Source organism: Strigops habroptila, chromosome 6 (assembly GCF_004027225.2).
Source record: "Strigops habroptila isolate Jane chromosome 6, bStrHab1.2.pri, whole genome shotgun sequence".
Lineage (NCBI taxonomy): Eukaryota > Metazoa > Chordata > Aves > Psittaciformes > Psittacidae > Strigops > Strigops habroptila.
The window spans coordinates 1,793,481-1,817,957 of record NC_044282.2 but is presented as its reverse complement, the minus strand read 5'-3'; the positions used below and the strand labels follow the sequence as shown (position 1 = coordinate 1,817,957).

At 38.0% G+C, this 24,477-nt stretch overlaps 1 protein-coding gene across 1 annotated transcript in view; it reads left to right on the top strand.

The window, feature by feature from the left end:
• PEX7 (peroxisomal biogenesis factor 7) overlaps window positions 1-21,503 on the top strand; it is a 45,014-nt gene extending 23,511 nt beyond the window's left edge. The window contains exons 9-10 of the mRNA XM_030489929.1: window positions 7,473-7,572; window positions 18,775-21,503. Of these exons, the coding sequence (XP_030345789.1) occupies window positions 7,473-7,572; window positions 18,775-18,843 (169 nt within the window). The 3' untranslated portion in view covers window positions 18,844-21,503. The remainder of the gene's footprint in view (window positions 1-7,472; window positions 7,573-18,774) is intronic.
• Window positions 21,504-24,477: the final 2,974 nt, after the last annotated feature.

Here is a 24,477-nt window from a genome sequence, read left to right as displayed (position 1 = left end):
TTCATTCCAAACAGTTACTTCTTGTCAGTAGGGATAGAGGGCAGGGTTGAAGAGATGAAATACAGATTTTTAGGTTTCTAAAACTGTTAGTTGTTGGACTTGGTATGTTTGTTATGAGTGAACAAACAACAGAGAAGGTCAGGTGAAAGTCTTTGGAAAAGAGGGCACAAGCAAAATAATCTGTACGACAGAGGAAACTTGTTACGGCAACACTTTGGGTACATCTAGTTTAAAGAACATAATATGATGACCGTGTTGTACCTCTGCCACATATCCTGTGCTGTCATTTGCAGGAAGCAACATAGCTCACAGTAAGAAATAGAGTTCACTTAGAAATGTTCAGAATTTAACTGGATGCACCACCCACTCCACGTGCACATACATACACACATTCTGTCATGTACGAACATGCATATACATGCACATGTGGGCATAACCAGATATACATACATTCCAATTTAAGAACAAAAATACTTGATAAATATTTAAAAGGTAAAAGAGAAGTATGGATTCAGTACATGGTATTAATTTTGTATCTTCTTGAATCTACTCAAGGCCTGTGACTTTAGCCACATTTAATAGTAATTCATAGAACAGTGTGATACGGCAGGCCTTTAAAAACAGGTTCATTGATACTAAGAGTGTTACTTTAATAGCAGCTTAGTTATGATAGGGTCTGTTATTTTCTTCAACATTTTGTTTGAAGCTCAGAATTGTCTGTAAGGAATAAAATATAGTAGATAAATGTGTACAACATAGCTTACTGTTTAAGCTCTCTAATCTTAAATGTTACTGAAGCTTTATAGTTTAACCAAACAAATACAGATCTTGGATAAAATTACTAAACTGCCATGTAAGAGGCAGAGTTTTTGTTTGTTTCAGGTAAAACAGCTAGTTTGGTAAAACAGCTAGTTTGGTACATAATTATAACTGGATATCTAAAAGCAAAAAATAGTATGTTGAAAGCAACGTTAACAATGCTTAGCTTCATCCTTTGCAAATAGTATAGTGATTGTAGTGATAGGGCATGTAGTGTCAAGGGGAATGGCTTTAAACTGAAAGGTAGATTTATGTTATATATTAAGAAGAAATTCTTCACTATGAGGGTTGTGAGGCACTGGCACAGGGTGCCCAGAGAAGCTGTGGCTGCCCCATCCCTGGCAGTGTTCAAGGCCGGGTTGGATGGGGCTTTGAACAACCTGGTCTAGTGGAAGGTGTCCCTGCCCATGGCAGGAGGGCTAGAACTAGATGATCTTTAAGGTCCTTTCCAACTCAAACCAGTCAGTGATTGCATGTGTGCACTATGATCAAGCCACTGAAAAGAAAACTAGTTCACTTGTCAACTTCTTAATGAGGGCTAAGAAAAAGAGGATAAATTTTAACTTGAGTTTTTGCATACTTGGGTGTAATGATTTGGGTTTAACTCCTGTCTAGTAAATGACTTATTGAAACAAATTTTTTTCTATGCCATTTCTTTACTCTTTGGAAGAGTTCAGGAAAATTGTAGGTTACTTAAGGAGCAGTTTTAACAGAAACGAATTATTAAAATGCCAGGAAATGCACAAAGTACTTAATATTTCCAGAACTTATTTAGATCTGCATGCATGTTCTTAAACGTTATCGCTATCAAAATTCAGTTTGAAAGAACATCAGTGTCATCTCTTACTGGAATCACTGTTCTATATTTTTGGACTCTCTTCAGTATTGAAAAAAAAAAATGTTGGTGCATTAGGCACAGACAGTGCTCACCAAACTCTAAAGAAAAGATCTGATAAATTATAGGACTTCATTAAGCTGGTATCAGGCCAGATCCTGAAATGCATTCACAGAAGCTTGCCTCTGAGGAAAAAAATGATTTTTGTTGAAAGTTTTACTGTACTGGACATTGTCTCTTCAAGATGCTTTAAGGTAAACCGCTATCTCCAGCTCTCCATCACAATTAACAAGTTCAGTAACTTGGATCAAAAGAAATCTTGAGAACTTGTTCAGTAATGCAGCTCATAAGAGAAAGTGGTTTTCACTTCAGTTAATTATCCTTGTTGTCTTTTTCCTTTTTTTTTTTTTCTCCCCCCCTTTTTTTTTTCTTCCCCAGGGTGAAAAGATGGGTGTTTGCTCATTTGCTCTCTTTTTCTTCCCCTAGCTAGTGATAGTCAGGGGCATTACATCTGGGCATTACATCTGGTGAAACTAACAAAATTCAGAACTTCTTGTACTTCTCAATTACTGTTTCTTGCAACTACGGAATTAGTCAAAATAATTCATACACTAGTGTAAAGCATATCTGTTCTCTTACGTGTGTTCTTTTTGGATTAAAACAAGAATTAAAATTTCATAGTAAGTATTTTGACATATAAATGAATACTCAGGTCCTTGTATTTTTAAGTAAGTTCACTGGCATTTTCCTGCCTGCACATGCTAGTTTTGAAATAAATATTACAAGATGCAATTTCTATGAGAACTAGGAGTGTTGGTCTCAGGAGCTACTCATCAAATGATTTAATCTCATAAATAGATTAATATATTTCATCTATGAAAACAAATTTTCTGGTGCTATGAATAGCACTATAATGTTGGTGCAGAAAACAGCAAAGGGATATTTTTGGGGGGTTTTTTCTTTTTCTTTTCTCTTAAAAACCAGGTCTGTATAAGTTTTAAATATTTGTCATTAAAACCTTCAAGTATTTAGACTTGAATATTTAACTATGGCAATGTCTGAATATTTTTTTCTTTTGGAAAGGGCAATTTGTTTCTTCTAAATAATCCATTTTTCCTTTTTGGTTGTGAAGCTATCTATTTTTTCTGTTTGTCATACAAATACATTTAAATCTTTCTCTACAGAATGTATTCTGTCTGTCTGAAAGGCAAAGTCAAGGGTTTTTTTTTGTGAACAGATGAGGAAACAGAAGTATTGAGAGAGAGCACACATACCTACAGTGCTATCTGTATGTTAGTGACAACCATGTCTGTATTCCTTAAGCATCCGACTTACTTACCCATTTTTTGCCAACTGACCTTTCCCAGTGCTTGATGAAGAGTGGGGCATGTCTCAAAGTGAACTGAAGCTCCAGTCTAGGATTATGATACCAAAGGATGGGGAATATCTAAAAGCTCTTATGAGAATATGTATGTCCCTAAGTTAAGGGTCTGCATCCCCTTTTAGTTAATTCTTGTTCTGGGGAGAAATTGGGGAACAAAGAGCTGTATAACTTCACTCTCATAACTACGCTTAAGTTACTGTCTATCGGCAGCAGTGAAGTTGGTACTCTTGTATGCCAGCCAGCCCATGAAGGCTCATGTCTTCATTTTACTAGATTAGACTAGCACATGATGCTGCATCTTGGCCTGCACCTTGTTTTGATTGAAGTTAAAAGTACTAAAGAAAACATATACTCGCCTAAATGGAGTTTCTCACTTGGATTTCTTAAATCAGATTGAACTTCTTAGTGACAAGAAGTGTCTTAATTTTGTGAGCATGCCCTGCTTTTCACGGCACTCTGTTTCTGGTTTAGGATCTTTGGTTGGTACCTCAGTAGGATGATGATAAGAATATGTTATGGCTTTAAGCATGTGATGATGATGAGAGTTATTCTCAAATCATTGTTTGGAGTAAAGTATTAAGGTTAATGGTAAGTTTTGCAAATTTGAAGATCTTCAGAAAAGAGGTATTAATGAAGGCTAGTAACTAAGTTGTTCTTAAAAGTTATTCTGTTATATTGTGGCTGAAGAATTGAAACAAAGATAACTTGCCATTTTACCTTATAGAAAAATGTATGGGATTTCATTTTCAGGACATCAGCTCACATATGTAATAAGAAAAACCAGTGATGCATATGTAGGGTCATACTCCAAGAGGTGGTTTGTTTTCTCATACAGTTCATAGGAAGAGGTTCACTAAGTTCACTAAGTGAGCATTTCAGCAAAAATTACTTTGAAATAAAGCATATACATTGAGTCCTTAGGAAAGAACTATGCTACTGGAGGCAACTCAAAAGTAAAACCTATTTCAGAATTAATTTTTTGGATCCTTTTCCATTTGATTTGGCTCTCAAGCAATTCTTCCTCTTTTCTTTGATGCTTATGGAAGATAATACTTTGAATAAGGGCTTTCTTCTGTACCTGAGCTGCTTCATAACGTTGATAGTTTACTGGAACTTTAATGAAATAATCTCTTAAAGATACTATTGTGGAAATAGTTAGATTTTCAGTCCCAAGTTAATGCCTGAAGTAACAGCATTGCCCTGATTAGCTTGTATCCAAAAGTAGCTTAACACTAAATTCTGCTCAGACAGAAGTTTTTTAGTTTGCAGGAAGATCTTTTACAGGTAGCCATCTTTGCACAGGGGTTAGAGGATGGGAGCAGGAAAATGAAATGTGTGATACATGGGTAGTAAACTAACACTGAGTTCTGGGTTGCTCTTGAAAACTTATTGGTTATATACATCCATATGCTACTGTGACTTCTGCCTGATGTGGTTGCAAGTGCATGGTGGCATTAGTCTTTGAGTGGGTTTTTATGAAAAGCAGCCTCTAAATAGCTGATTCGCACCCACCTAAAAATACGATGTATGAAGACATCTTAATTTAAAACCTAAGAACATCAGTAAAGCTTTCATGCATACCTATTTATCATAAATATTTTGTTTCCCAGAAGGAAAGAAGTTGTGTTCTTTGTGCTTCCGTCTGTGCATTTTCCCTGAAACATTTCCTGAAGTAACGTTTCAACATATTGAAAACTTAATTGGATATGACAGGGAAGTTGTAGTCTAAATTTGCTAAGCCTGTGCAAATTTAATGGAAACTCATGAACATACAAGAGAGGGAAATCCAAAGTATTACCTTAAGGAAAGAAAAAGACAAGGACCACCTGTCTAATGTGCTTGCTGATCTGCTGGCTCCTCAGCATGCAGCAACAGGCTGCCACAACACATGCATTCTATTTCCTTGTATAGGCACTGGAACCTGAAATGATACTTGCTGCCTTTTTTTCCCAGCCAGTGGTGAAGGTGCAGGGGCAGGAGACATAAAGGTAGAGTAGGGAGGAGGACATGCTAGGAAGCAGGAGAAACAATATTAGGGATTGGTAAAAGCATTTTGGTAGGGGAGGACAAGAGATGTATATAGCAAGATAGATTTCTGTGGTACTGCTGTGGGTCGTACGAAGACAGGCTTTTCCTCTTTGCATAATGACTTGTTTAGAATAAGCCGTTGCTTGCAGTATACATGCATGTGAAGTACATGTAAAACAAATAAGAAACTATCAAGAAATGAGGGAAAAGGAATACTTTCAACAGTTCCAGTGAAAAAAAAGTGTAAGAAAATGCACTCATATAGGTTGCAGGGTATCTGTGGTCAATGCAGATGTGACTGCAGTTGTGAGTGCTGGTTTTAATGTACATAATAGGGCTAAAAATGGTAGTTCCATCCAAGTGGCACACCTGTGATTGTACAGGCCGTACAAACCTGTAAGGGACCCTAAAAGCCTATGTGATTTTCTGGCTCCCTATTGAAGTTCGTACTACCAACTGCATAGATACACCTACAATTAAAGTAATGCAAGCACACCTATTTGTGCTATGAATGCATCTTCATTTTGCTCTACAGCTATCCTGCTGGGGTAAACACTGTCTTAGAAAACCTGCATTGTGCTTTCAGTCTTCAGAATGCAATGGAAATTCACTCTGAGCAAAATATTGTTGTCACCATGCTAGTTTTGGAAGCTGGGCTGCTGAGTGTTTTTCACTTTGGACTGCACAGTTGATATGAAAGGCATCATTGATTAGTCATCAACTGTTCTCAGTCCTCAGAACCATTTTCTTTTTTTGGACTTTCACTAGTAATTATTTTCATATATAAAAAAACATCCTGGACAGTCTGTAGAACATGAACTAAGTTGCAGTACTCTTAAACTGGTTCTGACTTTTTGCAAACATGACTCCATATAACGAGCACCAAATTGCCCTATTTTTAAAATTGATTAGAAAGTCTTTTCTAAGTTTCTGTTCATGTGGATCAGACGCCTCCTTTAATCTTAGTTTTCAGTTATGAGCATATTGTCTTTCAAGATTTAGTAGGGAGGTAATGTGATAAGGAAGGCCACCATTAGTACTTAAAAACAACAAGATTTCTTACCTTCTTAGGAACAAATGTGGAAGGATGAAAATGCTGAGGTGGTCTTTTGCTCCTCTCTCTTGCAAAATAAGTTGTTTATCTTAGATCTCAGGTACTAGGAAAAAGTTAAGAGGGTTGTTGCTATGGTATAGCCATTGTGCTGATACCACTCTGCTTGTTTATGAAGGAAATAACATCTACACCTTAAACAAACTGACCCTGTTGGCTCCAGTGTTTGCTATTTTACTTGAATTGGTTTGAACATACACGGCTTTCAGTGTAGTTGGTCTGATAATGAACTGTTCTTATTAAGTATTATCACCTTCTCCAATAGGAGCAAAGCAGAGACCTCCGTGCTTGTTGCAAAAGAAGTAAAGCATATGATTGACCACTGTGTGAAAATTTGAGCTGTAGAAAATTTGATTACAGCAGCCAGCCTACAAAATGTGCTGTGCTTCGTGTCCTATGGACTTTTCTAAGCAGTATATACAGTGCAAAAAAGAAAACAAAACTTTCTTTTCTGCCATCATATGGCATCTTATCAGTGTGTTATTATCTGAAAGTTCTATTCCCGAGTCCTTTTCTCATGCCTGAGATTACCTATACTTTCATTCCATCTTCTCTTACACCTGTCTTATCATTGTTGTTAACTGTATTGATGGACACTGCATCTAACAGGGCAGTAGCTGGGAGAATGAGAGCACTTCAGAAATCTATTTTCTAAGCATTTCTATGAAAGGAAAAAATGCTTTTTGAAATACAAATTAGAGGTATTAACTTTGTAATGCAACTGATCTTTGTAGTACAAATTTATTAATAAATTATAATATTACATTTTGTTTTAGAGGAACAAATTTGAGACAGGTCTCAAATTTGAGACTGGAAATGACCAATATTTCTAAATGAATGTGTAATTTTCAGTAAACAAAGACCCAATAGTGAATGATATAAAAAACTGAGCAAAACTGTAAATTGTGCTAATGTCTTTCAGGGATAAAATTCCCCAGCCATCAAGAAACGTAACAAGAGTATTCTAACCTACCTTTTGTTCTGTTTTAATAATGTCCCAACAGCTGCTCTTGGGTGCCAACTTTGATCTCAGTTTCTGCAACAGGAGACAAAGATGATTTTGCCCAGTGGAGTTTAATTTATGCAAATCAGCAGATGGCTTTGCAGGAGTATGATTTGTTATGTTTCCTAAGTGGATGAGTTTGCTTTTTTAAATATCCTGCCAGCAACAGATTTGTCAATATCTTGCATTATATTTTTTTAAATGGCCTTTCAATTACTTTAATTGTGGTTTGTTTGATTTTTCTTATTTTTTTTATTCCCCCTCTCCTCTCCCTCCTTCCCTCTTTCTATAGATTCTGGGACTTTTCCAAGCCTAACCCTTTGCTGGAAACAGTCGAGCATCATACTGAATTTACATGTGGACTGGACTTAAGTCTTCACAACCATGGTCAGGTAAGAGCTGGGATGAATTTAATTTTCACTTGCCTATTATAGCCACTGTGGTCATGTCTGGGTTGTAGGACTCAGATGTTGAATAAGAGCCACCAGATTGCAGAAAGCTTCTGGAAGTGAGTCTGGCTGAATGTTTATTAAATAAATGTCACTTCAGGTCCATTTTTATTTATAAAGTAGTTACTTGCGTTGGGTAGGAGAGGAGGGCAGGAGAGGCAGAATTGTAAAATCAGATAGCTAAAATCCACTGAGCTCAGGGAAAGTGAGGTAGTTTTGGAAGGAAGAGTAATAGAAAAGGGCCTAGAATGCTATGCTGAGATACAGAGCTTCCTTCCATCTACTTAGGATGTCAAGTTAAACATTGGCAGTGTCACACATGATACCTATCATAATATTTGGAGTACTGGAAGAGGCTTAATATGTAATTAGAATTCTAAAACCCTTGGCTAATGACATGAATGAGTGGAACCCATTTTATCAGTGGCACTTATTTCTGAACTGATCGTAGAATTCTCCTCTGCTTCTGTTGCTACAATCATTTCTCCTTTGTAAACATTTCTCCTTTGTTGTTTGTAGTAAGAACTGATTTTTTCAGGCAGGAAAGGCAGAAAAAATTCTTTAAAATGAGAGCCTGTAGTTTTCAGGCAGACATTACTGTCAGTGAGTTAGCTGTAACTAATGCACTATTTAATGTGCCACAGACATCATTTACATCTAGATTCCTTTCTAATTCACAGTGAAATTAATTTTTTACCCCAGATAAAAATGATTTGTAACATCTGCTTGAAATTCTGATTGGACAAAGCAAGTAAAACCATCGTAATTTCTGCTACTGATAAAAGGACACAGAAGAAAGGTGTAAGTTTGGCAAAATAATTAGCTTAATGCATGTGGAACCATTCTAGCCAAATGCTAGCTTAAAGAGTTTCCTGCCTGGCTGCTTGTTCCCTTAATTCTGTTCATGAGGCCATGCTGTGAACCACATAGGGGAATTTGTAAGGCTGAAAAAAAATTCTCAAGTTTCAGGTTATTTTTCATTGGGGAAGGGCAAGAATAGGTAAAGAACAGTTGCTGGATATTAAAACTTCATCCCAAATGAGTGCATAGTTATGGTTATGGTGAATTGGGCCCAGAAGGAGCAGCAAGCATAGTGTAGTGCATTAGGGCCTTACAATGCTACATCGCTGCATGCTTTGAGCCTAGTTCAGCTTTCCATGAAGTTGGTGTGGGTTTCGCCATGAATCTGAATGAGGCAAGAAGATTTTTCTTCGTTTTGTATTGAGGGTGTGTTTACCTCTTGATTATAAGCCTGTTGCAAAGAGCCCTATGTGTTACAGAACGGGTCTCAGTGGACGGTGTTTCTGACTGTCTGGCTAGATGAGATTTCTTTGTCTATGATTTATCTGTCAAACATGGAGTTGCTCTTCTAAGATAAAAGGCCAAATAAATGCTCATTGATGATAGATAATGAATTGAAAGCAAACAGCTGCACGTACACTTGTATGTTGGAAAAAGGAAAATGGTGGTGTGCATAACCTTCTACATTTGTGCATCCAGGTATTTTTTTTTTTTCCACACAGAAATTCTACAAGTCCAAAGTTGGACTTAATGCACAAAATCTGTAAATCTGGGGTACATATCCATATACACTGTATGCCAATATGCCTTCCAGACAGAAGTTTGGCATCTGCAACAGTTTTAATATTCCTCTCTTTTTTTTCTATTGAGTTGATTTAGTGTATTGTGAGGGTTGGCTATCATAGCAATGCAAAATGTATGCATTCTGCTTTTTAAAAGAAGTTCAAAAACCTGTGATAGAATTAAACTGCAACTGCAAGATAAAGAATGAACACAAGGGAAACATAACTTCCATTTTTAAAAAAGAAAAAAAGACCCGAAGAACTACAGGCCAGTCAGTTTCGCTTCTGTGCCTGGCAAGATCATGGAGCAGATCCCTCTGGAAGCTACGCTAAGGTACGTGGACAATAAGGGGGCAATTGGTGATAGCCAGCGTGGCTTCACTAAGGGCTTATTGTGCCTGACAAATTCAGCAGCCTTCCTCAACGGGGTTACAGCATTGGTGGATAAGGGAAGAGCAACTGACGTCATGTACCTGGACTCACGCAAAGCATTTGACACAGTCTTGCATGGCATCCTTGTCTCTAAGCTGGAAAGGCAGCTCAGGAAGCCAACCATATCCTGGGCCGCATCAAAAGGAACATGACCAGCAGATTAAGGGAGGTGATTCTCCCCCTCTCCTCTGCTCTCATGAGACCCCAATTGGAGTACTGTGTTCAGCCCTGGGGTCCCCAACACAAGAGAGACATGGACCTGCTCGAGCAAGTCCAGAGGGGTCCACGAAGATGCTCCGAAGGCTGGAACACCTCTGCTGTGGAGACAGGCTGAGAGAGTTTGGCTTGTTCAGCCTGAAGAAGAGAAGGTTCCAGGGAGACCTTAGAGCAGCTTTCAGTGCCTAAAGGAGGCCTACAGGAAATGTGGAGAGGGACATTTGCAAGTGCATGTAGGAATAGGACAAGGCGGAATGGTTTTAAACTGAAAGAGGGTATATTTGCATTAGATAGATTGAAGAAATTCTTTACTGTGAGGTTGGTGAGGCACTGGCACAGGTTGCCCAGAGAAGCTGTGGCTGCCCCATCCCTGGAAGTGTTCAAGGCCAGGCTGGATGGGGCTTTGAGCAAAATGGTCTAGTGGAAGGTGTCCCTGCCCATGACAGGGGGGTAGATGTTATTTAACATCCATTCCAACCCAAACCAGTCTATGCTGTGAACACTTACTGAATAGTTGCTTCCAGTATGAGCACTTGCAGCCTCTCCCAGGCTTCTACGCCAATCCAACAAAGATTATTTGCTTAAATTGTATGTTGCTGTTCCCAATATGTAGGTTGCTTTCATGTCTGCTCTTTATCAAGACCTGATAATGAGCCCCATTCATTGTTGTTGTTCATGCATTTGTATGATTTGTGATTTTCATTGTGTGCTTTATAAGGAGTTACGACTTGAGATTTGAACTGCTTCTCTCCTCCATGCATGCACAGTACTTTATTCGTAATGGACAAGCTATTAATTTATAGTCAAATTAAGTACCATTCTGGTCATTAACCTTTGCTTTCATTCTTAATGATATTTTTGTTGTCTAGCTAGATGATATTTGGCTTTGCCCAATGAACTTGAGCATTTTTGAAATCTCTTTTACATGTCAAAAAAAAAAACAGTCTGTACTTTTGAAAAAGTGTTCAAAATAGATACTGTGATTAAGTACCAGATCGAGGAATTACAAGACATTCCTGTGGAACTGATTAAGCTTTGAACAGAATCCACAGGGAGAGAGTAGGTACATGCAGGCAAGCTGGTTCTTGTACAGTATCCCGCTAATGGGAGGCAACAGGTGGGAGAGATCTATTCATAAGGAATGGGTCCGAGATTATGAAGGTAGGTCATTAGCTAGATGGAAAACTCCTTTGTGTCTAAGATTCTGATATCTATTTTGGGGTATCTGTCGCTACGTAAGCATTTGTTGAAAGGTTTGCATTTTAATAAAATCAACTGTTGCTTGGTTTGGGGTTTTTTTCCACCATAATGTTGGTGTCAGGTGCATAGCAATTTCAGATAACTAACAAACTTTCAGGCGCACAGAAAAATGTGCGTTTTACAGTGCAAATAAGTAATGGAAATGATCCTCATGATATTCAGGGTATTTCTCCGTTAAACTGAAAGTGCTGATGTGAGAGCTTGCAAGGCAGGTTGTCTAGGAGAAAATGCTTCCAACTCCAGTTTTCAGCCAAAGTAGCTCTGATGTGCATAAGAACAGTGATAAGACCCTCAGCACCAAAAATCTTTTAAATTTGTAATGGTGTACAGTACGAAGAATGGTATACAAATCCATTTACCTTGTTAGCAGTGTTAAGAGTATGCAGTTTTTAAAGCAGACATGATAGTTCTTTCCAGAGTTTGGGGATAATAAAAACAATTAAAGGATGTATGTAGAAAATATGAAAACGGTAATCACCTATATACTATTCCTCACTGATAATGATAGACCATACATGGAATTGTACTCTGTAGCTCATCGTATTTCTTATTTCTCTCCTGATACTTACTTTCCCTGTGTTGTGATCTGTGAATGTTCTGATGAATTATTTGTGCAGCTTTATTTAAAAGTAGCCTTTTTCTTCAGTTGCAGGTTGAATGCAATATGGCAGTAATGAATTATTTTTAATTTTAGTTAATTAATTTTACTTCAAATTTAATTAATTTTAAATGCCTTTTAGACAATCCACCAATGAGACAGATAAAAAGTGCAGATACTGTGAACATTCACTTCTTGCCTTGATTCTGAAATTATTTGAATAAGTACATAAAGAATAGAAAATACGTACATGCACCGTGAATCGTGGACAAAAAATACCCAGCCCTTTCTGTTGTAGTTCTAAAGCTGTATTTTGCTTAACACAAATGTAAGAAAAACCGAAGCTCTGAATGCTGTGTGAAACCCGTTCTCAGCCTACATATCATGCCTGTTCTGAACTCTGTAAACCAGCCAGTGGAAAGTAAAAATTAATGCTTTCCGTTGAGTCAGGCTTTCTATCTGAGAACAGGATTAGATATCTAATGGGAACAGAGGAGGAATCTTTCAATTTCTCTGTACTTTTACGCTTTGAACAATGACATTCCTAAATTGCAAGGATAGGTGATTTTCACCGGAAGTGATGGCAAGTGGTGTAGTGGTTTAGAACACTTAATATGTGAAAAGCACATCAGACATCTGTGACATGCCTAATCAGATCAGGACTTCAACAATATACAAAACTGAGAAGCTCTCTTCGGAAAATAAAATTATTCTGTACCAAATGAGGATAAAACGAATGTCAGTTTTCTGGTCCAAAATCATCTGTTTTCTGAATGTGTGTTAAAGTTTAGGTTTTAGAATAATTTACATACAACATTATTGAGGTACAAAACAAATAGTGATCACTTACGATTTTCTTTTACTGTGGTTGTGTGTGTTTGGATGGTAATTGTACTACAAATGGGCAGCTAGCTGTCTAAATAGCTGTTTGTGTCAACATACTTGGAGAGGCAAACTTGTTTTCTTTAGCCCTCTATGTGACTCCTTGTGTCAATATTCCCCCAGAGTAGATTAGTCCACATTAAACTGAAGTTGGCTTAACCGATATAGCCAAATATAAAAGCAGAAGATGTCTTTAGAGAGGCTGGTTTGCTATGTATTTTACTGTCCATTTAAATTAATTGTGCACTCTCAACAGACCCAGAATTGTTGACTGTTTCACGTAAAAGTGGAGTTACATCTTGTGGAAATGTACAGGAAAAACAGAGACTTTATCTGTTTGGTTTTTTTTCTTTTGATTGCTTGCTCCTATCTTTTACACTTAGTTGCCAAGGAACTTAGAGCTTTCACCCAGCTGTTGTGGCTATCACACTCCTATCACTATCTGTACTTCATTTTAGTCTCTCCTTGTGGTCCTTCTCCAGGATGCTACTGGAGTTATGCAGTTAGTGATACTTAGAGATAAAAAGATCCTACTTACTTAATTTCAGAGTGCAATTTTTTTGCAAGGAGAGATAAAATTTAACCAGTTGCAAATGTTAAACCAGTTTGAACAACTTTATAGGGTTGGAAGGGGGCAAGGAAGGTGACATTTCTTACTGGTGCTTAATGTATGTCTTTCCCAAAATGTTAAAATTAAACTTTCCCTGTGAAAGTCAAAGCTAGCATTTCATGAGTAATGGCCATTCTTTGCCGTTATCAGCAGAAGTCTTATCCTAAGGTGTTTGGAAAGGTTCCTGTCAGGCATCACAATTCATTAAAAGCTGTAAGTGTATGGAGAGGAAAATTAATTTTAATTTTGATTCCCAAGTACTAGGAAGAGGTGGGAGGCAGTAGTTTCTTACTCAGTAAATGAGTTACTTGTGCACTGTATTTGATTCACTGGCTTATCTGTGATTATATCCCAAAAAGAAGAAACTTAACTCTGAGGTGAAGGATGAGTCTGAAGATTGGATAGGTTCATTAGAAAACACAGTTTCACCGCCTGTAAATTGACTGCTTTTGGGGTCACCAAGGTTAGTATCAGCACAGAAAGACATTTTGCAGTTCCAGTGTATCTTATCTTTTACAAAAGACTTTACCAATTAAAACCAGTTCTTGAACGACTGGAGAGGTGTCATTCCCCTTAGCTGTAGAGTACAGAAGAATTGCTATAGATTCTGTTGAGATTCCAAGGGTCTCTCTCTAACCTGCAACTCACATCTCAATTTCCTTGACATGTTACTGATGAAATGCACACTCAGAAGACTTGCATTTAGAAATGTGTAGCACAACTACCAAGTCATCCTCCTGTTTCCTATGTCAGAGCAATGAAACAAATGTTGAGACAGGTTCATGGTTTTCAGATCAGTTCTTTGTGACATATCTTTGCAATCTGAAAAACAATGCCCTCAAGTCTTCTATCTTTTCTTTCCTCGAGAAAGAAATGGATTTCTTAAGCAGTATTTGGAACATCAGTTTCCGATAACCGTAGTTTGAACCTTTATAAGAATTTCTGGGTTTATTCTGTCATTAGTGGAAGTAATAATTAAAACAATGCGTGTTTTTTCAAAAGTGAATTACAAAATTATTGGTGTTATTGCACATTGGAAATAAAAAAGTTTTAATTTACAAACTCCCATCACTCCAAGTCTCATGTAAAGGTAGGCATCATGAGCAGTTCAACCTGGCAACTGTGGGCCAAATGAAAGACCACACTAGTGGTTTGGATTTTCTAGTACAAAACAGGTATTGAATGTATTTAAACTCATGCATGAATCATTATGCACTTAACCAACCAGTTTTAATGATTACCTGTGAATATGATTTGATGAGTAGCAAACCTAATAGCTTGCTTTATCTCTACTTACTTTATCACACACTTACAGAGGATGCTCAGGACCCCTCAAAAATACGTCATAATATATAAATAGATCATTAAATTCTGCATGAAAAGACACAGAAGACAAGAAACTAAAAGAGGAAGGGAATCACAATGTTAATGGAAATGAGGAGCTGAATACTTTTTCTGCTGTCTCTTCTACAGAAAAAAAGACAGGTCTTATTAGTTTTATTTGAAAATGGGATGGGATGGAGAGAAGCTGAGAAGAGAAATGGGTTGCTCTCAGACACATTTACGTATTATCCTTGATTTATTATGAGCACTGTGGAAGCTGAGTGGCACCAAGGTAATTCCAGAAATACTAATCTGGAAAGGGCTGTACTTTCTTCTGATGAAACCCCTTCATAAAGGGGTTACTGAACTCAAAGTTTTCACTTGTTCTTTTTATGTATTTAATCCTGGTTAGAGCTTGGGGGTTTATTACAGCTCCAAATATTGAAAAGAACGTTAGCTACTAACTTGGGAGATTTCCCTTGTTTTTCTTGCTGCTTCTGAATGGTAAAGAAGCAGAATGTCATGCAGTTAATTGCACTAGACTGAATGGATTGCCCTCGGGTGCTTGAAAAGGTCTAAGTCTATTGCAAAGCAATATGATTGTGATGAATAGGGAACAGAGGGCCTGTCAAAGGAGTAAATCAGTTAGTGAGTCAATGGAAATGGCTTTGATAAATGAATGCATGTCAATATTAAATCAGTTGGTGGGAAACATTGTTTGTTATACTCTGGGACAAGGATAAACACTTCAATAAAATAGAGGATAGCTGTTTCATTTGGGTTAAACTATGATTTTCTAGTCAAGCAATCAGCTTCCTGTGATGACTGCAGTTTTTCATTTGTTTGCTTGCTTTTTGGCTTTACTTAGAGGGAAATACAGCTATCCTCATTTTATGTACTTCAAATAGACTTGCTTAAATCTCTACTGGCAGATAACTTGGCATGATGCTTATTCTGCAGTAATAACAGTGCAGTACCCCTAGCATATATACTAGTACTGCAACTTTGCTACTGAAATAAAAGCATTAGAAACAAGTAGTAAATGTCATTTTGTTAGACTTCCTTTGTCCCATGTAGCTTTAGTTATAATTAAAATCATCAGGTTTAGAATGATTTTTCTATTTGCATTGTTTATTGATGTAATTTACCAGTCAGTGTAAGGTGGAATATTATTGTTTTACAATTAAGTTCTAGTTATCTAACTCTGACTATCAATTTCTGATAAAGTTGCTATAGTAGAATTTGATTTTTTTAGTTACAAGGGCAGTTTAGTATTCATAAATGATAATGAAAATTGTATGGCATAGAGATGTCCAAAATATTCAGTAGTATAATTATATTATAATTCACATAATTCTTTGCAATTGAAATAAACTGTCTTCTGTTCATGTGACAGCTTAAAAAAGTAAATCATGCATATACCTAAATACTGAAATCAGTGAGATTTGTTACAATCTGAGAGTAAAATTTGTCCCCAGGACAGTGGACATTTTCACAGAAAGACAAACCTATTCCTTCATATTCCTAATGGTGAGGAATTATATCAGGTATGCAAATAATGTGTGACTCCATTTTCAATTTTCCTTTGTCCTTCATCCTGCCACAAGAGGATTTTCTCTGCCTGTTTGTAACATCATCTCATTGATCAAAATAAAAACTCTAGGAACTTGCAGCTTTTTTTATGCTATATTTATTTACTGTGGTGTGCTCATCCCAATGGAATTCTTGCTTATAATATTTAAATTAAGTACCTTTTTTTTTTTAAATGGCTAACATGCTTTAAAGTATGTATTTAAAATGTTCATATGTCACATGACAACTGACATATCTGAATACTTTTAAAGCATTTCTAATCAGTATCCTATGTTCCCCTCTTCTGGGGAAAGGCATACAATGGTCATAAGACCATTGTGTAAGACAGGTCATAAAAAGAAAAAAGGCAAAATGAAAAGAGAAGACATTTTATAAACTGGTGCAGTAGCTGCATGAAGAGGCAATTCTCTTTATCCCAGGATTCATTTTAGTCATTTGTATTTGAGGCAGTGATAATCTATGAGATACTGCAAAGGGGCATGTAGCAGCTGGCCATCAGTTAATACTGGCTGCAAGCACTGTGAGTTTATGGTTGTCCCCTTTTTCTTACAGTCTTGGCTGTATTATAGAGAAACTATTATGGAGAAATGGAAATGCTATTGCATTTTGTAATGCTGTTCCATGGTGTAGTGTCCCAGTTTCCCATACCTACCTGTTTGCTGTTCTTTGCCTGTGTATTTTCATTAAGGTTCCTGATATCAGTATTCCATTACAGACTTCCTGCTGCACAGGAGAACTTGATACACTATTATGTGCTGTGGCTTTTTGTTTGCTGGTTATCTTTTATCTTTCATACGCTATCATTAAGTCAGTGAGTTGGGCAAATTACCGCAACTGATCCTTTTCAAACTCCCGTTTAATATCTCCTGTTTATTTTTAGTGTTGCTAGATTAAATGTTTCTGTAACTATATTTGTTCAGAGGCTACTTCAAGGATGCTAATTACATTGATAACAGGTGGGAATTCCCATGGGATTTTTTTCAGATGCTATCTTTGTTTCTTGTTCCTTTGTAAAAGTGGAAGATGTTGCCTATAGACGTATGGATATTGATCCAGAGCTGTGGAGAATATTAAAAACCCTCTTGTTTTATGTGATTGCCAGTTTCTACATAGCATTTAGTGGAGAACTCAAATTTTCTTTTTGGTATGATTTGGGGGACTGCAGTGCAGCAGAACATTACATTACACAAAGCTCTATTATGTCATATGAATAGACAGACACATTATCAAGAGGGGGTTTTGTGATCCATTTAGATGTATATGGAAAGCACTTCAAATAAGTAAGTAGAACCAGCTAAGGAAGTAATAAAAATGAATAATAGTGCAGAATAGTAAACACAAAATAGGCTAATTATAGTCTGAAATCAAATATTGAAGTTGGATTTCCAAATTTTTAGTGTGCAGATGTTCATTCTGGCTCTAGAAGAGAACAGGAATTGCAGTCTGTACCAGAAGGAAGCTTGTTGTGCAGAGGATCCAATACTGTATCCTTTGTGATCCCAACCAGAAAGGATGTTGTAAAGATATTGCAAGGTGGATTCAGCTAGATTTACTGAAATATATTTGTGGGGCTCGTCAGCTTTTTCTCTTTAGCTTTCCTCTTTCTTCTTCCCTTTGCCTTAGATCTTACATTTTGTGAATATGTATTATTGGTCATCTGCTTGAGTAATTGTCAGTGTGGTTAACTCTTCCACTTTGTTACAGACTCTAAAGTGCATTATCAAATAATTTTCAAACTTAAAACATCCTGTAGTCATCTTCTGTGGAATCTTGTTATTTCTTAAAATCTTCTAATGCTACAGAATTTGATTAACCTTCTGGTTTTATGATTCTAGGTTCAAGACTACATCTAGAATAGAGCTGGGCACTTGCAATTCAGAAAAGTTTCAGTTCTGTTGGAGTCAGTCACTGTGTTTGTAAGATGTCATTGGCACAGGTAGCATTACTTCTCATCAGGCTAGTTGGGGCTAGGAAGTGCTTGAAGCAACATCACCACCCCCAGTTCTCAATGCTCAGCAAATAGTTTTCTCTCTTCTCAACAAAATACAACACAGAGATCTCATAGGTTATCAGCGTGAGACTGAAGTTCTGCCTCAATTCTTCAAGAAGCTTCCTGCATCATTTTGGTCAACTTCTTTGGTTTTCCATTCCTTAGCTCTCCATTAGGAAGATGTTTATAACAATTTTCCGTACCTGCAAGTATGTGTTTAGATAACATGGTAAAAGGATCTTGGGACCCTGTAAAGAGAAGAAATACCATGAGGTCTGGGCTTCTGTTTGTCCTTCCTTCATTTCACTCTCGGTTATGTACTTTAGACTACTTGGAACAATTAATTGAAACCCAAAGGTTTCCCAGCTGTCCTCATGGGGAGTATGAAAAACAGGAGATGATTGTTAATTTTCATGAATCTCAGTAAAGTTAACACAAAGGTTTATAAAAAAACCCCACCCCAAACCAACTGTGTTGTTATATAATTTTGAAGCATTGTAATTCAGAGTACCAACAAGCATTAACTCCACAATAGGCATTGATTTCTCCTAAGTTCCTTCTGTTTTGTTTTTTTGGTTTTTTTGTTGTTTGTTTTTTTTTTTGTAAAAATTACATTTATAGAAGGATCTAAATAGGTTTGGGTTTTTTTGCTTTGTAGGTGGTGGACTGTGCTTGGGACGAACTAGTCAAGATCTATACTCCATCGTGTCTGGCAGTTCCTGTCTAGAGAAAAAGTGAAGAACACACCAGGAACATTTATTTCTTGACCCACAACCAGACTCGTGCTGAAGTGTTAACTGTGTCACTAATCTTAGTGTCTCTTTTTAAGTAAAGCTCTGCTTGAATGGAGTGTTGTGCACTTAAGCGTGTGGAGATTTCAGGGCTTGGTTTACTGCACAGGAGCCAGCAAGAATGAATGGCCAAAGAGTGGCTGTAGCAGATACAAGCTGGTGTCTTTAAAGTAGAATCACACAATTTTGTGGTCTGTCTGGCTAATGATGGGAGCAGAGGCCTGAATCTTCTTGGTCCTTATGCAGATTAAAAGTCACTGGCAGTGTATTTTGAGATAATGGCACTGTGGAAAAGAAAAAAGTGGCTTTTCATGGTCAAGTACTGTAATGTCAACTGAGATGTGTATTACTCAGATGCGTTTATTTCTTTATGTTTTGCTGTGACTCACATTGTGTTATTTTCTTGTGCAATATGAAGAATACTTTTGATAAAGAGTAAATGTCATAGCTTATAGCCAGCTGATTTGTTTGACCTTTTTGATTGCCGCTTCACGAAGGTGGTAAAGATTATTTTCATACATTTTTTCCGTTAGATGTCCTTGAGTAAAGCAGTTGATGGAGAAAGATACTCTGATGATAGAGAAAACACTTATGAAAAAATTAAATATATACAAAGTAATTGGATCACAATCCTCAAGATTTAGATATAGGACAACCATCTCTTCTATTAGACTCTGTTTTCACTTACTTAGAAAGTTTTCTCCAAGAGACAGAAGAGGCCATGCATTCTATGTTTCTGAACGTCTGACAGCCTGACCAAAGTGAGAGCTGATGTCCAGACCAGCTGAACCTACAGATTAACCGCATGACATAAGCATAGCAGATCCAGTGTGGCCAAGCTATTATACTTACAAGAATATGCCCAACATGTTATAGGTAAGTTGAGTACTTCGCATGCTCACTTCGACTCCTCAGCACATGGGCTGGTATTTTCATTTGAGTTTTTCTGAGGTGATTAAAGATGTTCAGTTTCTATGCTTCCAGCCTCCTTTGAATACTCTTTCAGGATCCAACTTTGATACTCCTGCAGTTCTCATGGGTATATGTTAGGCTTCTCTCCTGGTTTCCTTCCTGCTAGCTTCTTTTTTTCACCTTTCTCCCTTCTGCTGATACCCCATGTCATCAATCTTTACCATCAAAAGGCTCTTCGCAGGTTGGGCCTTTGCACATCTTTGGTCAGGTTCTCATAGTCTCCTGTTAATGAATGCTGTACACTTCTGGGTAGCAGCACTCATATATCAAGCAATAGCAGACACTGCCAGATCTTCTGGATGCTTTGAAGAAAGGAAAAATAATTCAGCAGCACTAAGCCCTGCAAGTTGCAAGGGAAGAATGATTGTGCTGCCTTGGTGAAAGAGCCAGGGTACTAGCAGGTAGCCACAGGGAGATACACAAGTATTAATTTGGTGTTAGGACAAGACAGAAAGAAACCTTCTTCTACAACATGAGAATTTGGATCCTGATTGATAGGATCTTGTTATTTTCTTGGTCAGTGCAAACTGACTGCAATATGCCATCTTCTCAAGCTAAATTAAAAACAAAAAGTATTTTCTTTTTTGTCACAGTGTGTTGCACCAAATTCCAAATGTTCACTGTGCTTTAATTCTGTTTGCTGAGGAATGATGCAACAATAAAGCTGTATTCTGCACAGTTTTCAGCAATACAGTGGGCCATAAAATCTAATTTTAGGCATTAAAATTGATTATTCCAACTTTAATAGTTTCCCCACTCTTGTGTTTTACCTCTCTTTTCTGCTTAGACTGCAAGGTACTTGTCTGAATGAGTGGAACATTTTGGTGCTGGGTATGTATTTTAGATGCATGTTTCTGGGGCGAGGGAGGAGGAATAATCCAAAATGGTGCCATAGCCTATCAGTTGGAAGGGCAAATTTAGAATACTTAGCATGGGGAAGGGAAAGGGAAAAAGAATGGAATTTTGAACATGCACACATACGCGACACATGGATTAAACCTTTCTTAACTGCCTCCTCTACCCTCATGTCCTGGTTAGCTTCAGTGCTGAGGGTTGCGGCATCCGGATTTAATTCTCTTGAGAAATGAGTGCATCCAGAAAATGCACATAGTAAATAAAAACTGTGGCCTTTAATCTTCCTGTGTAATCTTTGCATGGACAGAATGTGCTGTAACATTTCTGCAGTGTAACAGAAAAAAACAATATCTGGCAATAGTTGTTGCTGATTCTTAATTCTCAGGGAATGTTTGCTGTAATTGTTGTAAAGAAATACTTTTGATTTTATGACCAAAATATTAGCTTCTGAGCTTTTTTTCATTTACTGAAACGGACCTTTAACAACAACAATCTTAAAAGATATAATGTGTTCTACTTTTAAACTTGCTCCTGTGGAAGATTTTGTTTTATGGAAGCTCATAGGTTTCTCCTTGGTTCAAGAAACATATTGATTAATCATGTTCTAAAGGAGTGGATTTGCTGTTCTATAATGCTGTTAAATTAATTGCACACGGTATTTTTGGCTACACTCTTGTGTTCACTTCTCCAATTGAGAATCGTTGATCCAAAAGTAACTGCAGTGAAAGATACTGAGAGCATCTTATAAATAAAGAGTATCATAATCATGGTTTGCGTCTTGTATGAATACTGGGAGACAGTACTTTTAGAGCCCATACTTCATGCAGCTTTGTCTAGCTGTATGCCCCATCAGGTCTGCATTACAATAAAGGAAAGCTAGTTGAAATGATTCTGTGTGTCTGCTTATGCAGACTATACATGCTAGTGATGAAGCAATCTCTTCTAGCCAAGTACAGTGCTGGCCTCAAATTTTGCTGTGCAGGCAGGGGTGCACTAAGCCTTTCACTAGTGCTGTTCTGTTTTGAATGCTCGGCGTCATGTGCTAGGGAGTGGATACAACACTGCACAACGCTTTCTCTATATGGTTGCATTAGACCCTAATTAAAGCAACTGCCCATTTTATATGATCTTTACCATTTTAATTAAAACAAAAGAATAGAAAAAGGATGCCCTTAGGAATTTTGACACTAGTTGGCTGCATGTTTGGTTTTTTTGACCTCATCCATGTCATTGTGAAATGCAGAACTGAGCATAATTTGCATCAGAGGATTAGAGTTAAGGCATCATAATCATGTCCTTACCAAGAGCTGTTAGTTACTGTCGTCTGTGCCCCACTGCTAGGTCAAAATTTTGTTACAGTCAACTTATGAACTGAATACCCAGTTGCTGTCTCGACACAAGAACAGCTAAGTGTGAAGGAAGTACCTTCATGGTGGTGTTACCTCAAATTATGTCTCTCTGTTGCTTTATCCAGTGCCTTCCCAGTGAAGTGCAGGAGAACTTGTCTTCTCTGAGTGTGGAGTGGTGGAGAGGCAGTGGGAGGCTAGTATCGGGCCTGGCCTGAATCCATGTTGAGAAAGGGGTGGTTTGGCAAGGCACAGCACCCTCCCCTCACCTCCCCTTGCTGTATATAGACAAGACTAAAATCAGGATTACCATGAGACATGCTGCAAAAGAAGCTTGAAGAAGATGACTTCCAAGAGAGGATGTGGTATTTAAGATATGGACGCTTGAGTTCCCAAATTTAGTGTTAGTGTGGCCTCACCTTGAGTGCTGCATGCAGTTCTGGACCCCACAATTTAAGAAGGATGTGAAGGTCCTTGACTGTGTCCAGAGGAGCAGCGAAGGACTTTGGGTTTGTCTAGTTTGGAGAAAAGGAGGCTGAGGGGCAACCTCATTGGTCTCTACAGCTTCCTGAGGAGAGAAGGTGGAGAGGGAGGTGTTGGGGTCCAGTGACAGGGCACATGGGAACAGTTCAAAGCTGCACCAGGAGAGGTTTAGTTTGCACATCAGGAAGCATTTCTTCACTGAGAGGGTGGTCAAACATTAGAATGGGCTTCCTAGAGAGCTCGTCAGTGCCCCAAGCCTGTCAGTGTTTAAGAGGCATTTGGACAATGCCCTTAACAACATGCTTTAAACTTCTGGTCAGCCCTGAAGTGGTCAGGCAGTTGAACTAGATGATTGTTGTAGGTCCCTTCCAACTGAAACAGTCTAGTTTCCTTTCCCTTTCCTTTTCCCTTTCCTTCCCTCTCCTTCTGATGCACTTGTTTTTCTGTTTCAATCAGGGAAGTATTTAGCCCCCAAAGCAGACTTGCAGCCTGATCCTCTGCAATGCCAGAGACTCACTTCTCTAGTAATAATTTTACTGGTGAAGGGACAAAACTGTTTCTTCCAGAGGTTAAGCTTAGGTGCAATCCCAATTACTACCATGTTTTCAGAAAACACGATCAGATTTTTTTTCTATATCTGCACTTATTTGGCAGAAAGAGCTTTTTTTTCCTCCCATGTGAAACCACTGTCGCAGTGACCCACATGTTCCTTTAAATTGTGCTGGGGGCTTGGAATGAGTCCAATTGGAGGTGGGTGTAAATGCATTGGCACAGATCTGCAGGGAGTTTCGAAGCCAGACTTGGTTTCCAGTAGGTTTAAATGAGAGTTTCAACTTTTACACACCTTCATATACCAGGCCACTTAACTGTGACTTCCCATTTTACGCTGCAGTGCAGCTGCTGACGTGGGTGAAGGCCCCTGAGATGGAGCCCCATGACACCAGGGAGGTGACCATAACTGACAATGTCATTTTGCCTGAAAACTTCAGGGTTTCAGTACATGCTCTCTTCCCACCCGGAGTTAGCAAAGATTAAACTTCCAAGTATCCAGGTTGCATCTGTGACTTTTGTGACTGAGAAATTCAGATAGGTGTTACTCTCACCTTTTAAGAGGAGTCATACACACAGAGTCCAGGTTGGGGTTTTTTTCAGTGTTTTAATATTTCAATCAATCAGTGGAGTTTTTAATCAATAGAAATGTAAGTAGTCAAATATTATTAAAACTAAAGATTTGCATGTAAAAAGAAGATGAAAATATAACTGCCTTGGTAAGAACCAGAGAGAGAACAAAATGGAAAACAAACTGTCATGGAAAATAATTAGGGAGCACTTAAGAGTCAGAAGGGGAAAAGCCAATTTGAAATTTTAAGTATCAGGAGAATCTTCCCATGGATTCTGTAAAAAATGAAGAAGAGAAGAGGTGAAGGAGGAAAAGAGAGGCTGCAGTTTTGAGTCAGGTGAGTATTACAGTGGTCCTCACAAAGTTAGTCTTGTTCTTTCATTAATGTCAGTCAGGCTCTGTAATGGGAATGCGGAAAGGAAGGAAAGAAGGTGAAAAAATGCCAGGCAAGTAAGAGGGAGTGAGAAGAGCAGCTTGATAAAAAAAATGAATAAGTTGAAGATTGAAAAATAAATGGAGGGAGAGCTGGAGACGGCCTCTGGTGTGAAAGGATATTTACCCAGGAACACCTGCCAAAGAGCAGAAGGAAGCACTGCTGTGCCTGCATCAGCCACAGGCAGTCAGCAGCGGCTGCTGGCCCTTGCACAAGCAGGGCTGATGGCACTAACATGCAAGGTAGACTTGCACTCAGCTCCCGGCGGCTTCTGGAAGCTGGCTGCGGGTTAGACTCCAAACATCCCTCCTGTCTCCATCCACATGTTTACCCCAAAGGCTGAAAAAAAGTTCCTTTAGTT